Genomic DNA, 19763 nt, shown 5'->3' on the forward strand with positions numbered 1-19763 from the left:
CTGGTACTAGTAACGCGGCAGAAATTGAACCACCTATGGAAAATACACAGACTATAATATGCTATTTTGAATAATGTTAAATTGTTGCTTCCTTTCCTTGCTTTTTTCACTCCTTAAAATTATATTGAATTATAAATGACACATGAGATCTATTCGATTGATTCCTCGTATTTTAAATATACGTACAGGGGAAAAGCTGTTTTTTTTTTTTTTTCAGTTTTTAGTAGCAACCTTGAACATGTTTTTTAGTTAATATGAAGATGCATATCTGTATAATTTCTAAATGGTTTATTTTTATAATGCATTTGTTATGATACAGTTCAGTAAAAGATAATAAATTATTGAAATAAATTTTCTTTGCTGTCAATATGTTTATTGCATATTATATATGATTGTCACATTTGTATTCCTTTTCTGTTTTAATAAGAATATATAATTACATATATACAAAATAATTTATTAATATATTATTATTTTTTAGAATGAAGAAATAATCGAGCTTCAAGATGTAAGAGTTTCACCCATTCCTTATCTTCGCAGAAGAAATAAAGCATCTGCTTATATTACTGACGCACATTTTCCACCCTCATTTCGTCGTACTAGATCATACTATTCTCAAGGTTTCAATCGTAAATCTCTTGAACGTAGTTCTTTGGAAAGACAAAAGAAACCATATGTATTAAACAGTTTAAAAAGAGGTGCTAATGTGTTACGAGCATCGATCCCAAAAATAAAAGATATTAATAAAATTGATAAAATGGCTCGAGTGATATTTCCGGTATCATTTTTACTATTTAATTCCATTTATTGGTGTTTTTATGTATTTTAATAAAGCATAGTGATAATTATGTTTTAAGTTCCTCTCCTGAAATAATTTTTGTTATATTTAGTGCAAATAATTGAAAGTTTGTATGTATGTAATGCTGTTACTTAAAAGTAAATTAAAATTGAAACTATGGATTTAAGATAAAGTCTCTAAATTCATATGTTGTTCATTGCCAAGCATCAATTACATATGAAAAAAGTAGCAATTTTAAGTGCCTTGCATCTCAAAAAGGAAAGTTTTTACCTTCGAAAAATCAATTTTTACATTGTTTTAATTTAATTTAAAGGGCATTCAGAATTTCGTTTTGTATTTTTTAAAAAATTCATTTTAATGCTTTATATCACAACAATTTTTATTTATATTTTCTTTGAATAATAATGTTCATGGATATTTTTATTGGCATATGAAATCTTGTATATAGATGCATTTTATAAATATTAGATGTAAGACATACATCTAATATTTATACATTTAAAAATTTAAATTTCTCAAATATTAATTTTATTAAATGACAAAACTATTCAAAGTACCTAGCCTCGTATAAATCGGCTTTAATAGAGCATTATCTGAATTTGCATACATATATTTATTATTTTGTTTTAATTTACTCTTGAAATGTTTGTTTCATCATGTGCAGTTATATGAATCACTGTTTTGTGTATGACGCATTTTTTCTGTTTATTTTCAAACACTTCAGTTTCAAATTTTGCAAGCTTGAGAAAGATTCATTATTGAGTTTCTTTGTTTTATATCACTAACATTTTTTTTTCGGATAAGAAAATCTCAAATTTGTACTTGTAATTTTCTGATATCAAAATTCATATCTGAGCATACATTACAGGTAATTAATAATTTAATACACAGCTGAGGAAACTTGTTATATTTTTGCAGATATGTGCCTATTCTCTCTCTCTTTTTTTTTTTTTTTGTAAAAAACTATAAACTGCTATCTCATATTATTAAATGTGGTGAAATGAAAAAGTTGTTTATTAATGAAAGATGTTCTCTCGGAAATGTGTGATCAATAGCTAAATATTGTACATTTTTTGTGCTTTATAAAGGACGAAAAATCTATTCAATTTTGTTTATATAATTATGGGCTAAATACCATTATAGCTGCATTTTGGTTTTTGATAGTTTGTCTTTTTGTGATATTTCTCAGTTATATGGACAAACTTTTGCACATCTTTGGATTATTTAAAAAGTCTCTGTTGATGAATAGTATATTTTAATAGCAGTATTGATTTCATTGTGCGGCATTGATTGAATCCCATTTTATAACTGTAATCTTTTAAATTTTGTATTTTTTTAGACTCGCACTTTTAATGTTTTGGGAAGAAATTCTATTCTTTTGTAATTTTATTCTTTCCATGCTTTTTAGATTTCTTTTGGTTAAGTTTTTGTACTTTTTTCATAAAAACTATAGTGGTGTGCCTGTTATTTTTATAAGCAATTATGAATTTTTTTCAAACAAATGCTTTCAGCATTCTTTCAATCATTTCAAATTATTGGCACTATCTTCAACATTTTAAAATGCTAAACATCGTGTTTATTATTTAAACATATTCTTGTCCTGAATTTATGCTGCTAGTATTGTATTGTAGGTATATGAAAATACTAACTAGATGCTAGTATTGATTTCATAGGCCTTTGTGCTATGTGATGTATAAATATATTTTGTTTATTGTAGGTAAAAATATTGTTTATCTGTAATAACAGCAGACAAATTAGTTGTTAAAAGATATTTATTTTCTTATTGTTAATATGGACAAATAAGGAAAATGAATGTTACACGTGACAAAGTAATATTTACTTAGAAGTCTTAAATATCTTTACAAAGGCATAAGTGTGTTTATTGCATAGTTATTATATATCAGTACTACAAATGGGATTAATAAAATAAGAAAACACATATTTTCCAGTATGTTTTCTTCAGTAAGCATGAGGATACACAATTTAAAAATCATTTAATAATTTGGCATATAAGTCTTTTGGCACTTAGTTAGTGTATCTACTGAGCTTTATCTACTCTTTGTTTTGTCTTCAAAAGTCCCACCTATGTGTTTAGGACTATTAATCTATCACAAATATAACGTTTTAATTTCAATCAAATTGTGGAGCAACACACCTAGTCTATCAAAAATGTCACATACAATCTTTTGCAATTTATTGCCATAAATACATTATTTTTACTGAAATCAATAGTCCTTTACTTGGTATCTAAAGGCTATGAAAACTGTAGCTATGTAACGTTTTTGTATGTAGCGATGTATCTATAATTTAGAATGAGGAATTTGTGAACCCTGTGCATTGTGATGCTATTTTAGAGAACATGAATCTATTTTAATCAAGAGACTATTTAGAAAAAATTTACTATTATTAGTATTTTACTTTAATCATATACACACCTTAGATTACATTAATATCTTAACTAAATAGTGTGCTTGAAATAATTTGCTTTCTTTGAAATACGTTTTATGGTGCTATTGAATGTTCAGAAAATAATTAACACCTTGTATGGTAATTATATATATTATATATAATTATAGTAATTATATATATATATATATATATCCATCCTTGGTTGAATTTTTCAATTGTTACTATTTTTGAAAAAGTCAAAATAATATTTAAATCCTAATTTTTGCATTGTCTATTTCTATTTTACTAACCAGGACATTAAAGCACCTTACTGTTTTTCATTTTGTTTGTACTCTCTTGTTTTCTTGCGAATCATTTTCCGAACAACATGCTTCGATTATTTTTCTCTTATTTATTTATATGTTTATAACTGAAAATACTTAAGCAGTTATTGTTTTCAGTATTAAAAAATGCATAGTGTATTGCATGAAAATGCATTACAAATTCTTTTTTTTTTAAATTTCAGATGCGTTTTCTTAGCCTTAATCAAAATGTAGAAAATGTTGGAAAAATTTTAATAATTTTAAGCATATTAAGACTTTTTAAACCTCTATATAGAATGTTTTTCATTTATGAAATACGAAAATTCACATGGTCTTCATTCGTTAATACAATTAAAGTGATGTTAAGATAATGGAAATGTTATCGAGGTGGGAAAAATATGATAGATTTTAAACTTATAGTAGTGCGAATAAATTTTTACCAGTCTACATTGCTACTTTAAATTTTAGCTGGTAGTTAAATTTTAAAACCAGGGAATTACTTTGTAGAAACATAATCTTATTTTCAGAAATAATGCCAATTTTCCCTGTTTATTTTCAAAATAAAATTTATTGCATTTAGATAATACTTTTTGTCAAACGATAAACAACTAATATATTTGTTATTTGCGGAAATAAATTTTAATGATGCGTGTGAGTAAAAATTTGCAATGCATTTTGAATAGGTTTGTTGTTTTGTTCTAGCAAAGCTGGAAATAGAGTCAATCTAATGAGTATTCTCTACTTATTTTATAAAAATTTGTTTAAATATGATAGATGGATGTTTCCTACCGCACTTTAACTCTTTATTGAGCAAAAACTGGACGTTTCTGTGTTAAAATATTCCTTTTGTGTAAACTACTGCATTTATAAACTGCATAAATATTCTTGTTTATGTACATACTTATGTATATGTATGCCATAAAAGTATGTAAATATTCATTTACTTTAAATTTGCATTAGACATTCACAGCTAAATAAAGGTTTAAATTATAGGAGTATATGTGTTGAGTTTTATAAAAGCAACAAATTACAGTACTATATTTTTAGTTTGTAGCTGAGGGTAGCATTCCGTTGTCATTTTTTTCACTTATAAAATCATTTTTGGGGCCATTTGTAGTTTAGAAATCTTATGTACATATTTTCTATTTAAAACGTTTTATATATGCTATAATGAAAGTGCTCCAGTCTGAAATTTGTTTCATTATTTGATTACTAAAGTTTTTTTGGACAATGTGTTTAAAGTTTATTATACTCTGAATACGTAAATTTTTTAGTACATAATTCAGTTTTAGTCTTCATGCATTGATAATTTCAGTCATAGGAAGAGTGGGAAAAAGCAATAATCTATTTTATGAAATATTTATTTTTAAAAATTAATTATTAGGTTTCAGATTATGAAATTAGGAAAACTCCCGTGGAATGTGAAGATTTTTTATTCGATTTATTTTAGTACTGTGTTTGGGAAAAACAATTTGAACTTGATTAATAAATATTTCACATTGAATGGGAAAATCGCACACACACATTCGATTGATTTTTGTTATCAGATTTATTTTTAAAATGCGGAGATTTCTAATTTAGCAGATTATTTTGGACCAATTTTTTTCTGAATTATTTCATGCAATTTTCTTTCATTTGGGAGTGTGAATGATAAAATACAAATAAAACAGTCTGCATCAAGGCTACTAGTGGTGAAAAATTGAAAAGCTTTTAGAAAAATATTTGAATTGTATCAGAATTTCAATAATATTTTAAAGTCGCATTTCCGATTATTTTTTCGCATTGATTTCTTTTTAACTTAATATGGGTTTTTACGGTTTCACTCAATTTTTGAACTTTCATACTTTGAAGATGTATTTAGAGTTTGATATTATGAAATATTTTTTAACAGTTGCGTTTATAGTTTAACAATTGCATTTATTTTTAATTCTTTACTTCTAAAATTTTTTCAAGTGTTGAAAAATTACATCTAAACTAATATATAGGGATGCATAAATGATTAAGTGAATTCATTATTTAAATATATTTTTAGTATTTTACTTTTAAGTTAAGAGTAAAAAATAATACCTATGCTTTCTTCTCTCATTTATGATAATTATTTATGAAAACTATCAGTGCCGTCTTTTAAAATTAGTTCTTTCGGCTAGAATAATATGGCGCCCACCAAAGCTGTAAGTAATCTGTGCACTCTTAGCCCTATGAAAATATCTATTTAATAAAACAATTGGGAAGGTAAAAAATATAAGTGCATTAATAAGTGTATAATAAATGCATTACAATTTTGTAAATAAAAAATATCAAGAAAATCAGTGCAGTACATTTTAAGGCCCCCTTGAATAGATGATACCCGCGAGCTAAATCCCCATCAACCTATTGGATAAGACGGTACTGAAAACTATTTTCAATTATTATACTTAATGCAATCTGCGAGTTTAAACCATGTATTTAATTATTTAGCTTTAACAGAAAACAGTAATTGTTTTGTGCACTTTTTTTAAAACAGATGTTTATTAAAAGAAGGATGCTTCCAGTATGGGTAAAAGAAAGAAAAGGCGAATCAAATTCAGGGTTGAAAATTACTAACAGTTTTTGAATTAAAAAAAAATATTAAGTGACTTAGAAAATATATCTACTTAAATATGACCACTTTATTAGTTCTATCTACAATTCTCGATTTCACTTTTTTCATTTCACTTAGTTCGCGATGATCTCGATTTCACTTCTGATAAGTAAACACAGTTTATATTGGATCAAATACAGTTTTTTATGTTGCTTATATGTTAAATAAAATACTTTTAGTTGAAAACATTCCATATGTTTTTGCGTGTTAAAACTGTTATAATGCTTTCGGCAATTATATTGACAAATGCAATTAAATAGAAGGATTTTATCTTTTGATTTTTTTTGCATAGTTCCATAAAGTATAATTAAAATCGAATTATACAGTTAAAAAACATTTTATGGTTCTCATTTTGATTTAAGTTTGTTTGCTTTATGAATTTCTAGTATCTATTTGAACATTTAGTAAGTTTCATAAATTAATGGTTATAATTTTGAAAGAATTACAAAATTGTGTTTACCACTTTTCTCAACCGATTTGTTCAAAGATTTTGGAGCACATATCATGTTAGCAAATAAATAACGTTTGGATTGGATTAATGATCTTAAATAAAGAATCTTTTTGAAAGGCTAGCTCATGATACGAAAAACTTTCTAGACGTTATCATAATATTTCATTTAGTTATATGCTGTTAGTGTGATTCTTACTAAAGACTTTTTATCTTGTTTTTTCCCCATCATTTTTCATAATAAATTTCCGAGAAAATAAATTTGCTATTTCAGCTTCATATTGTTCTAGTCCTTTCTTCAAATTGTTCAAAATTTCTTCATTGTTTTAAAATTATAGTTATCTGTTATTTATTTTTCGTAAAGCTGAAGTGTTGACTAGATTGCATAGAATTTGTTATTAATTTTAATCATATGCTGAATTTTTAAAGCTTCATTTAATTTCAATCTTTCAACGTTATATAAAAGATCCCAACCATTTGACTTGTATTCTAACAGCAAGTAACAATGAATGAAATGAAATTATTTGATATATAATATTAATTTATAATATAATAACATCTGGAAAGTTCAACAATTTAGAGGTGTTTCTTTTTTTGAAAATTTTAATTTTAAAACCACTTTTTGCTAGCAGCTAAATCAAAAGAATTAGGGTATTTGTGCTGAAATACCGCAGTGCCAGCAACATTCAGTGTGTGCTAAGAAGAAGTTGCCAGTAAACTTACGTTATTAAAATTTCCAAATTGTAATTGCTTATCTAGTTAACAGTTAGGTAAGGTACCCGTGGTTGGACTATCACTAAGCTATATCATCCAAACGAAGGATTAGGTTCGACGAGCATTAGTGACTTTAAGACAGCGCAACGTTATCCTCGCCTAAAGTGTCGCTGATGTGCAAATAGATAATCCAGTAGGTAAGATTGAAGGAGATGAAAATTACTGGGAATACCAAGCGGGAGTACTTGTCGATGTCGCTCGGAAGAATGCCAAATAAACCCTCGGGTAATTTAGGAGCTCCTGCTTCCAGAGTTGCCGGTTCTTTATGCAAATTTTCCACTATAGTTGGGCGCATCGGAATTCTTGGATCAGGCAGTTTAGCTCGATGAGGATCCATCTAAAAAAGGAAATCTCATCTAAGTAATTAAGGATGAAAAGAATTATATTTTGAGCAAAGCTGAATTATGATAAAAGAAATGTATGGACAAGTAATCCGTTGTCTGTAAAACAGGCAAGAGACGTATTTAAATCAGTGCCTTTATTTATAATTTCTTGTAAAAGAAACTTAAGCCTACTAAACATTTCAGAGTTTCGTGTGCTTTGAATGCCTATAGATTTACTAATTACTTTACACAAATGCGTTTTTATGAATTAAGTAAGTTCTTTATTTGGAATAACTAATTTTCTGTGTGATTTGTATCTGTTTCTAATTTATAGCACATTTTAAAATTAATATAAAGTTATGATAAAGGAGAGTAAATTTCAAAAACAGAATTGCTTGTATACTGGGTGTTCTAAAAAAGTGGCGTTAATTTCTCTAAATATAGGACCTAGACATATTCTGTCAGTTACAGACTTTCATTAAATGAGACGGGCAATGATATGAAAATACTTAAGTTTCTGTAGAGGTTGTTAGTAAAAAGTTAAAAAAATAAATTTTTATATGGCTTTAGTAGGATAAAACTGTAGGTTAATAAAATGTTTTTCTAATATTCAATTATGTACACACAAAGTTTCAATCTACTATATACAAAACTTGCTAAGATATTTTAATTTCTAAATTTAGAGGAACGAATTATTAATGTGGATGAAAACATTTATTTAATACAGAAAAATTGTCATATGATAATATTTGTATCACTGGATCATTCAATCATTATGATTTGAAATAAATTTGTTAATCATGAATGCTATTGTTCACATTGATTGGTCGGCAGTTGCAACTTCGGCTTAAGAAAAGAGAAATTGAAACTTAAGAACTTAGCATTTAAGATATCTCAGAGAAGTTCTGAATACCCAATAAATGCTTGGCATCGAAAACAGTTTGAAAAGATAGATTTTGGTTAATTCAAATGCTGATTAATATATTTAATAATTACATTTATACAAAGGCCTTTACCCTCAAAAGCTACTGCACAAACTCGACTTAAAATCGCTGACTTCGTCAGCAGGCTTGTCTATGACAAGTGCATAAGTATCAACAGCAACATTTATACAAGAAAGTAATCTTAATAAAGGCCTTCTTGAATTTATATTTCACTTTGGCTCATAAGTTATAGATGAAAAACAGAGAGACTAACTGATAAGAAGTCATTAGTGCGTTTTCCAGTTTAGAATAAAAGGTCTTGTTCCCCTAATAGCATAAAGAGATATGTTTGTCCCTTGAGAAAATTTCCTTTATCTCACAACTTTCCAATTGTATCAAATATTAATGATCAGCTTTTCTTATCATTTTTTTTTTTTTTCAAATTTCATCCGTTCTTTGTTACTTATAGGCTTTGGATATTAGCAACGTGTCATTTTTGATGACCGTGAGTGTAAAGTTTCTACAAAAGTCGTGGCCTTTCGATATTAATATGAAGATAAAATAAATTTTTTCTTTGGACGAAAATGCAATTCTAAAGATGTATTTACAAAATTCTTTTATTAGAAAGTTCGGAAATTGTTATTGTGAGTTTTTCCGATTTGTTTCACTTTTAATATTTTTTTCGTGGCAATAAAATGACCAGAATTTAAAGCAATTGCGTTACATTTCTTTCTCTTCCAAAAATTCAATCAAACAGCATTCCGATTATTTTTCTGGGTGAAAGGAAAGGAAAGTGCTTCCTTAAAAAGAAACAAAAGAAAGGCTTTTTGGAAAAGAAAGGAATTAACAATGGAAAAAAATTAATATTCAAAAAGATTTATTCATCCAATTTACGGACATCAATCCTATGCATTTAAACTCTAGAAAAGTTTTGAAGTACCAATTTTTTCATATATTTTCTTTCATTTGCTTGTGGAAGAATGGAATTATGTGATCCATTTTTCATTCGTTTCTCTGTGAGCTTGATGTTTGTTTTTCTTTAATATTTTGTTCACTGGTGTGTTCTCGATGATTATACATTATTTTAATATTTTTCAGAATTTCATTATAGGCTTAAAGATTAATTCAATTTACTTAATCAGTTCTTATAGAAGTCTTGCCACTTGATAGTGAATTTGCGAACAAAATGGGTAGTCATGTTCCGTAATATTTATTAAAACGAACTATAACTGAGAACTAAAATGTGAAAATAATTGACATGAAAAATTAATATTTTTTAGTACCCTAATAAAAGTGTGTTTCTGAAAATGAGTTTTTATTATATTTCACTAAACTGTGGAAATAATAAAGGCAAGGCATAGACCTTTAACCGTTATTTGCTATGTTTTATTCTCTGCCGTTTACTGGAAAGCGATTTCATGGTAGAGAACAAAAAGAAAATAAATAAAATAAAATATTAGCTCATAATTATTTAATTTTATAATGATTTCTTTTCAGAAATGAGTTAATAAACTCATTTTATTCTTATATCTCATCTCAAGTAGCCGTAATAAATTGACATGCGTGGAAAGAGCATAGGGGTAGCGCATCTTCCCCGGTTCGGGCATGGTTGTTCTTCATCTACCTGTGAGGTGTGTGAATGTGCCCCCTGTAAAAAGGGGTTGTGAATTTCATCTTCCTATGAGCTAGAAGTCAGACTTCTGCCCTCGGGTGCACCCCCTTTCCGTGGACACGACATCATCATCATCACACGTGTTTGATAAAACAGAATCCGCGGAAGTGCCAAATTATTTCCACGATATTGAACTATACTGAAAACTGCTTGATTATTTGACGTAATATTTTATAATACGGTAGAATGTTATTTAATATAGTGCATGTAATGCAACATTCTGCTAAAAGTCAGATTGCTTAAAAAGTACAGAACTTGGAAAATTTGGAGTAAACTATTAACAAGAGATGAAAACTTTCCTTTGTGATTAGTGTTCCGCGAGTACTTATTATTTTGCTGTATATGGCATAATAAAACGCTGATTAGATTGTGCTATGGATGCAAAAGAAAGAAAAAATATGACATAATAAACTGAGGGTATAATAGCTAAAAATAGAAAGATTTTTCAAACGTAATCTTTTATTTTTGAATAAAGCTAAAAAGGTGTTAAGAAAAGATTTCTTACCTTTATATTTAGGTTGCTAAAAAAAAGCGAAGTTATTCTAATAAACAGAATTTTTTGATTCAGACATTATGAATAATGTTCCGAGTGAATCAGGCTTTATGACTATATATTGTGCTTATATTGATAGAACTTGACTGAAATAAAGAATATCGAATGCATTGTGTCCTGATCCTTGTTAGCTATCATTATTTAAAATAGATTTTCTTGAAATTTCAAATAAATCTATTGTAGCAAGAATCATTATTTCAATAATGTAAAATAGGAAATATGCATTAAAAATCATTTATGCATTAACATGTGAATCATTTTGAATTGAAATAAATTGTGCACATTCTTTACTGATCAATTACTAAGGTTTGGTTGAAACTTTTTCATTATAAGAATGTTGAGTATTTTCAATTCCAATTTGTACATTCAAAATTTGTTTGGGCCAAATTTAGTAGTAGCCGTATCTAGTAGATTGTCAGCAGATGATTATCTTTCTTTATTATTATCACAAATGATTAGAAAAAAATGGCTTCATTCTTTTAAAATAAGTTGCATTTTTCGGAACTTTTAACGCCTGATATGCACTGAAGAAAGCTATTTTTTAAGTAAACTTTTAGATTCTTTTAGTAGGTTTAGTTTACTAAATAGAAAATTTTAAAAAGTGGTGACAGTAGTTTGATTTTATAAATGCCTAGGTAAACTGAAAAGAAAAACTCTCATTGTGTATTTGCGCCACACAGAATTATTAAAAGGATTTTTAGCTTGATTTTGCTTTGAAAATTTCGGTCGAATCACCAGTGCTCCCTTTTATTTTTAATAAGATAAAGCATTATATGAAATTTATCGACTAAGGGAATAAATAGATCCATAAATAAGTTTCACTGAGAAATATTAAATGCTAACAGGAAGAAGGTGATTAATTCTGTTTTTTCAAATCAAGATTAAAGAAAGATTTTGTAAATTTTAATGACATCCATTTTTGTGTCTTCCAAGAGTCGTAATATTTAAATAATTATTAGGGGAAAAGTTTTCTTTAAATTGTTCTAAGGATACCTTGGTTGATTTTGAGTAATTGATATAGACATTAAATGACATAAAAATAGACGAATTTTTGACACTTATTTCAAATTTACATTTGTATTTAGTCCCTTAAAGGACGAGACTGGACCATAGCATTATTTATAACCCAGCTCTCATAAGCAGAATCAATTTTGCTTTCTACATCGCTGAAGTTTCTTGAAAGTCCAAGTTGTTTCGCTTTTGAGTAGTGCGATTGTTTCATCTCTTAAAAGTTGCTTTATAGGAACCACGTTCTTTTATTTCTCACCGTCCGTTCCTGGGACAAATATCTCTACAGCTGATGGAATCAAATCGATAAACCAATGTTTAGAAAAATTGCCGAATCCTTTCTAATTTCACAGAATTTTTTCGATTCCTGTCTAGAAATTCTTTTCAGAACTGTAATGTTGAGTTCCGCCCCCTTTTAAATTGAGGCTGTGTCTTCTTTTTCTTTATTTTTTTAATCAAATAAAAGTCGAACCGACGGCATTTACGAAAACCTGCTGCATTACAAATATAAAATTTTTTGTGTTTCGTTTCAAAGATATGTTCTTTCCAAAAATTACCAAGGATAGGTAAAATTTAAATAAAAATGAAAACTACGAACGAATTTTGTATTGAATTTCTGATTCTTAGAAACTGAAGCCGTTTTTTTATGACAATTTATTAAATTGATTATTTAAATCTTACTATATATATTCATTACAATAATATATCTATTCAAATAAAGCAAAATTTTATTAATGCCATAATATAATTGAAAGTTTATGTGTCATAATTTTAGTTAATGTATCCGGAATAATTTATCATCTAACTGCCAAGATTGAAAGTAAAGTGAATTCTCTGTTAATATTAATCATAGTTTATCTCGTTAGATTCAGGAAAATCCTCTATTCAAATATTGTTAAAAAGGTCTTTCTAAATAGTTTTAGATTTACCTTCAAAATTATTAATGTTTTTATCGTAAAATATTACGAATAATATTATTATGCTAATTTGGCTTTTCAATTTCATTCAGAATGAAAGAAACTACGTTATTGTTCCTATATTATTGTAAGCTACATTGGAAGAACTTTTGTACAGTCAACAATTCATTTTGAACAGTTTTCTACTTATTTCCAAATGAAGTTTTATTCCAGATTTTTTTTTAGCCAATTGAATAAATATTACTAAGGAAAAAAATCGTAAAAATAAATAGTTTCTCAAGTTGTAAAGTGGAGGAGAAAACGAACCAGTTAAACTGAATTCATGAGTATTTACTCAAAGCAATTTCGAACAAATAATCAAAGCTTTTCGCGCAAATTCTCCTATTTCTGCATATTTCTGTATTTATTTATTTTCCGTTAGGATTATTTTATAAATTTCTGAATTGTTATAATTTCTTGTAAATTAATGTCAAAACAATAGTTTTCTGTTGTAAAAATTGTTCGGAGCAAATCTGTTATCATTTATTCCTAAAGCATATCCATTCAAATGGGCTGTGAATGTTTTGTACCGGATCATTAATAAGACAGCCAAGGGATTTCCTTTGTAGGTAGTTAAATCATTTAATATTAAGTATTTACACCAATTTAAGCAGCCGAATAATTATCTTAATGTGATTAACTTTTCAAAACTTGAAATTTCTGAAAGCAAACATGAAAAACAAAATGATTCGCTTTTAAATCAAACTTTGCAGGCACAAGTTTGATTTGCTCTGATAATTTTCTCAAAATTTAAAAGATAGATAAATAAATATTTAACATGCTGATTTTTTTTAAAAATTATAGCATAAAAAAAATTTTTTAATTTATTATCTACAATTGTTTCCAAGCTTAAATTTATCGTTAAGTAATTTTATATTTTGTTTAAGAAAAATTCTTTTGGCGATTTATATAGAAGTTTTTTTTCCAACAGTATCAGATCTTCACCTTTGTCTAATGAAATGTTTTCAGGATGGTGATGTTGGAAATGTATTGTGAAGTCATTTTTGTAATTTCCGAAGAAGTCATTTCATTCAATATCAAAGTAAGAAAAAAAAGAAAGAAATTTTAGTGCTGAAGCATTTTATTAAAAGATGAAACATTAGAAAATCATTATTCTAGCTAGCAAAATGGCCGCAGTTTCTTATTAATCCGACATATAGTTTTAGCTAATAGACTTGCTTGGAATTCAGTAGATGTATTTTTTTAGAGTTTTAAATTGATACCTTTTTCTTTGCTTTCATAAAGACTTAGAAGAATTATGAACTTTTCAATGCATTTGAAGTGTTTCTTTTATACTGGCAATTATGTATGTAATGAATGAATAAAATGCAATAATTTTTGAATGAATGCTTTGCTAATTACCTTTATTCCCAATGCGCACGGATGAATATTCGAATAAAATGATACAATGAATAATCAAGTAAAATAATGCAATGAGAAATTTTTTTCAAACATAGTTATATTTTATTTTAATCCAAAATGAATAAATATCTTTTTTCTTATACTGGATACAAACAGATTTCAATTACAAAATAAATTACAAATTATTTCTACTAATAAAATCAATTTTTCTTTTTTAATGAATATAAACTTTCATATACAAAAAACGAAACTATTGCAAGTCTACGCAACATCACCTGGTGCTTTATTATCACTTATTATTATTATTATTAATTATTAAGTAATCTTTTATGATTAAAAACTTTTTTTATGTCAATAGATGATGAAGTTTTGATGGTCTTTAACTGATTTTGAAGCTATAAAGAAAGAATAATACTCAATGAATAAATTATTTCAGTTTGCACAGCTTCATTTTGGATAAAGATAATAAATACATTTACTATTTTATAAATAAATTGGGTATTTGCATAATTTTTAATATAGATTGAAATATTGAACAACAAAAGACCTGAAATGCCTTTTTAAGGAACAGTAAAATGAACCAATATTTTAAAGCATTACAGAGCATAGATTTAAATGCATTCAGGATATGTCTTATTACCGAAATTCCAGCCATTATTTAAAAAGAAATCAATTAAATGTTTTTACCAGATTCTACAATGTACTTTAATGCTTAAAATTATTTTGTACCAGACTTCGAAATGCGACATAATATATCAGAGTTTTTGTCTAATTAAACTATAAAGAATGATCGTTATACCTCTAAATTCTGTTTTGATATGCAATTTCCGAAACGATTATCATTTTCAAATGATGTAAATGGTTTTAAAACTTTTTGGAAAGCTGTTAATAAATTATAATTTTTATTACAATAATTTCTACATTAGCATCACTGTGAACATTTCCGACGTTTATTGAGTACACCGAAAATGTATGTGTACAGTTTATTTTTCTACATAACTGAGATTTAAAAAAAAAAATTCCAAAATATTCCTAGTTTCTTTATAAAACTCATATAGTTTTCGCCATTAATCGTTACCCAAACCTTGTTTTGCTGTTTTTTTAAAAAATCTGTGAACGTATTTCAATTCATCCTGATAAACCGTGGTTTTATTTGTGTAGAATTACTGAAAAAAGTTGAATGATAATTCTTTTTACACTATTTAAATGGAAATGATCATTTTACCTTTAAAAATATCTTTCCTACCATGATTTGCCTCAGAAATTTCATTATATTTTCTTATTAAATATGCATTGAACTCTTTCACGACGCAGGAGCAATTTTGACAAGTTCAGACATGCCTCCAATTAGTAACTGAGTATATTATTAAAGAGGTGTCACTTTTTTTTTAATTATCAGCTTCACTGCTCATACATAAAAAAAGTAAATGTGCCTTTTTAAGCAAATTTTAAAAAACCTCACACGTGAAAATGTTAAATTTCTTACGCGTGATACGCGACTGATTATCGCATTGTATGAGAATTAATGACGATTCTTTCATCGCGTTATACAAATGCATTCTACATGGAAACGCGTTAGGCTGGTTACACACACAGCGGATTTTCCCAACGCGGTAAATTTACCGTCGCGGCCATAACAAGAGTAATGCGTTGAAGTAAATTAGAGCTTACATATTAGGCGGAAAAATAAACGCGCGGTCAATTTTCCGTTCCCGGACGTTGTGCAGACATCGGCTGCCACTGGCGAAAATGGTATTTTTACGTCGCCGTGCAAGTACTACGGACATAATCAAAAAATGCAAGCTTACATACACGGCGTTTTTTAACGAATAGAGTTGCTTTTCATAGTGAGTTTTACCTTCCCACGTGAAGCATAATTTTTCTTTTAGCATCAATAGGTTTTTCATCCATTATGAACATGAATGAGTTAAATACTGATAATGAAGTTTTAATTGCTTTAATCCAAGAGGGGCCTGTTTTATGGGTTTTAAAGATAGAAACGCAGCGGTTGAAATGAAATTTGTAACGACTTTGATTTATTATAAGAAAAAGATAGAAGCTATTCTTTCTAGAAAAAAGATGAAGTCGTAAAAACATCTAATTTTAGAGTTAGAAATGATAGTAATACTCTCTAGTTCTAGAGAATTCTATTTATATTGCACTGTTGTTTTTGGATTTAATATTCAATTCTTTTTTTTTTATCTCTGAGCTGACTAGTATTAAAAACTATTTTTTTTTTTGTAAAAATATAAACATTATTGGGAATTAGTAACAATATTACGTTTTTCAAAAAAGTTTTATGATGCTTTTAAGTTATTTCTAATAAATGAAAAATAATTTACAGGTAAATAAAAACAAAGAAAAACGTTTTTTCTTGCAATATTTGTTTCAAATAAGAAAGCGGCATATTTTACAAGTTATCTGTCTCTAATATCATGGTGATCAGAATAATTTTATACTGTGGATGTATGCCAGGAAACTATGCCTGCATTTGAAACAAAATATCTACATAGAATATTTCTCATATTGTTTGCTTTGAAGCATCCTTTTGTAATATTTTCTACTTGAATATCTTCCAATCCTATGATTGACATTGTATCCTCAATCATGTATCTATCTCTCTCCCTAACATAATTATGAAGAATAATACAAGCTTTAATAATATCATGCGCAAAATGTGGTAAAAGGTCGATGGAATATTCTCCATTTATTGCTGAGGATACTAAAATGCGCATTCTATGTACCTTCTTGCTTGACAAATCGATAGTTGAAGATTCACTTTTCGACTGTCAAATGCGTTTCAGCATACGGCCTTAGCAAATTTTTATTCAGTTCAAATGCTGAATCAACAACAAAAAAGTACTGTACTTCTGGACTTTTTGTCCCTGGCAAGCACAAAATGAAATGATATTTACTGTCGGCAGTGCCCATTAGCACAACTGAATGGTATTATTAATTAGATAATATGAATTAATATTAATTGTATATTAATTTCTAATCGTATATTTATGTGTATAAAACATATCTAAGGTTCTGTACATATTTGTATGTTTTTATTTAATTGCATCAATAAACAAAGTTACCATCAAAACTTTAAAACAACAATGCATGAAAATAATTATAAGTAAAACATTTATTTTATTCAATGCAATTTAATACTTCAAAAGTTATTGCCAGAATTTCTACAGGCTGAATGGAATTCCTCGATTTGGTATTTTTGTACGGATATCTTTTAGCCGCCCATGTAATCCACCAAAGGAAGTCTTCAACATTCTGAAATTATTGAAGAATTTCAATGCCGATTTCTTTTGCTTCATATCTTCAAATAACGTGTAAAGAGTTCTTAACCCCTCTTTTTTCATTAATTGAATAAATCCAAACAAGTCGATTTTTTAATTTTCCTCTTCATTCGATGACAAAATAACAATAAAGATAGAATCTGCACCCTATTCATTTCAAATTACACTTAAGTAGTAAATAGTTTAAATAACACGGTTAAAGTAAATTTGTTTGTTGATGAAATTACGCCGACTCTTACGACAGAGACGGAAATTTTACCGCCTTGTGTGTAAACCTTCAATTTATGTGAGCGGTAACGGTAAAATAACCGCAGCGGAAAAAACGCTATATGTGTAATCAGCCTTATACTTGAGTTTACTTTATTTAAAAGTGGATATGCAGTGATTCCTTTTATATAAATGATGAATATATAGATATTGCAATGTAAAGAGCAGGTTATTTTTCTAATGTTAGTAATACAGATTGCAAAATTAAAAAAAGGATTAAAAGCATTTTACTTACTTAATTTTTTTTTATTAAAAGAATTTTTTTTACCTTTAAAAATATTATTTTCTACTATGATTTGCCTCGGAAATTTTATTGTATTTTCTTATTAACAATTCATTGGACTCTTATAGAATGCAGAGGTATACATTATCGGGCGAATTTACGAGAGTTCAAATATGTCTGTAATTTGTATCTGCCCATATTGCTAAGGAGATGTTATTTTTTCAAAACTGTCAGCTTCACATGCTCTGATACAAACAACGAGTAAATGTGCTTGCTTGTTTTAAACATACAAACAAACACACACACTATGAAAATGTTACATTTCTTACGCGTAATACTCGACTATTTATCGCGCTGTATAAGAATAATAATCCTTTCATCGCGTTATACGAATGCTTGCTACATAGAAACGCGTTATACTTGAGTTTACTTTATTTAAAAGTAGATGTGCAGTGATTCCTATTATATAAATAGTGAATATGTAGATAATGTAATTTAAAGAGCAGATTATTTTTCTAATGTAATTTATCCATCATACATTGCAAAATGAAAAGAAACAGCATCCTAATGACATCATAAGAAAACTTTTGCTTGAAATTTTTTTAACTGTTGAAAAATATTCCTAATCGCCTTTATAATTTTGACATTATACAATATTTTAAAGAAAGTTATTATTTTCTTGACGAGTTAACAAAAATGCGTATTTTTACAAGCCCATACTTTGTTTTCATGTTATCCACTGTTTTTGGAATAACTAAAAGAAATATTATATTTTTAAATAATTTTTTTCGTGATATAGGTTAGTGCAAGAGCAGTCAAAAAATTTATTTGTTGATTTTTAGCAATACTGTTATGAAACTTGTATAAATAAATCACGAATTCCTTTCTTTCCAGAATATTAAGATGAATAAATTTCTCCTTCTCAAAAATGAGAATATAATAATAACACAACAGTCATATTTAATTCTTTTTTCAATGAATGTGGATGCGACGTATAGTTCAATTCTTCAGCAATCATTGTTTTCAATAAATTTTAGAATCAAGAGAAAATTTGTAAATTGCTTGGTTCTTCATTCATTGCTACAAAAATTATTCATGATTTAGAGAAAATGCAATTAAATTTAATGCAAACTCTTAAGAAGTTCTTAAAAAATATATAAAGTTCGATCAAAGCACTAACTTCGATTGCATTAATGATTCAATTTCTTGTGTATTAATGATAACTTAAAAACCTTTATATCAAAATTTCGAAGATAAAAAGTATCTTTTATAAACATTTTTTCCCATTTGAATTGAAGATGCAGATTTAGATGTAAAATAATTGAATTTAAAAATTATACAGCGCTTTTAAAAATGAACATCAGCAAAATATATTAATTTCTGTTTCGAAAATAGCCTGTTGGACATATAAATATTACTGATTTTTTTTTTATTTTACACCATTTATTATTCACATGTTTATTCAAACTGATCGACCTGCTTGTAAGTGACTGTAACTTCCTTGTGAACAATGATAGGAAAGAATTTAAAACTAGTAAAGGAGAAAAGTAAGTTCCATCACACATACATAATAATTACTATATGTGATTATCTTGATCCTAGAGACAATATTTAATCGACAATCCATTTTACGTCAGACACATTAATATATGTTCATTAATGCCAGTTATGGATATTTTTTAAATCCAGTTAATGGATATTTTTAAAAATCATTATTAGCCTAAGGGATAATTTAGTATATAACATGGGCAAATTTTGCAATTCTGCATGTGTCCACCAAACTCCTCTTGAAGTTCATGGAAATATTCGTGGGGCTATCCAGAGA

General features: G+C 27.4%; 2 protein-coding genes across 5 annotated transcripts in view; one reads left to right on the forward strand and one right to left on the reverse strand.

Moving 5' to 3' along the window:
* LOC129958100 (gamma-aminobutyric acid receptor subunit beta-like) overlaps positions 1 to 6026 on the forward strand; it is a 145694-nt gene extending 139668 nt beyond the window's left edge. For all 3 annotated transcript variants that reach the window (XM_056070291.1, XM_056070289.1, XM_056070290.1), the window contains one exon: positions 482 to 6026. In XM_056070291.1, coding sequence (XP_055926266.1) covers positions 482 to 829 — 348 coding nt within the window. In that variant the 3' untranslated portion in view covers positions 830 to 6026. The remainder of the gene's footprint in view (positions 1 to 481) is intronic.
* A 1140-nt stretch (positions 6027 to 7166) lies between these two features.
* Positions 7167 to 19763, reverse strand: part of LOC129958099 (gamma-aminobutyric acid receptor subunit beta-like) — a 234984-nt gene continuing 222387 nt past the window's right edge. The window contains exon 7 of one of the 2 annotated variants that reach the window (XM_056070288.1): positions 7167 to 7689. In XM_056070288.1, coding sequence (XP_055926263.1) covers positions 7426 to 7689 — 264 coding nt within the window. In that variant the 3' untranslated portion in view covers positions 7167 to 7425. The remainder of the gene's footprint in view (positions 7690 to 19763) is intronic. The other variant, XM_056070282.1, reaches the window with a different exon arrangement.

This window comes from Argiope bruennichi, chromosome X1, assembly GCF_947563725.1.
Source record: "Argiope bruennichi chromosome X1, qqArgBrue1.1, whole genome shotgun sequence".
NCBI lineage: Eukaryota > Metazoa > Arthropoda > Arachnida > Araneae > Araneidae > Argiope > Argiope bruennichi.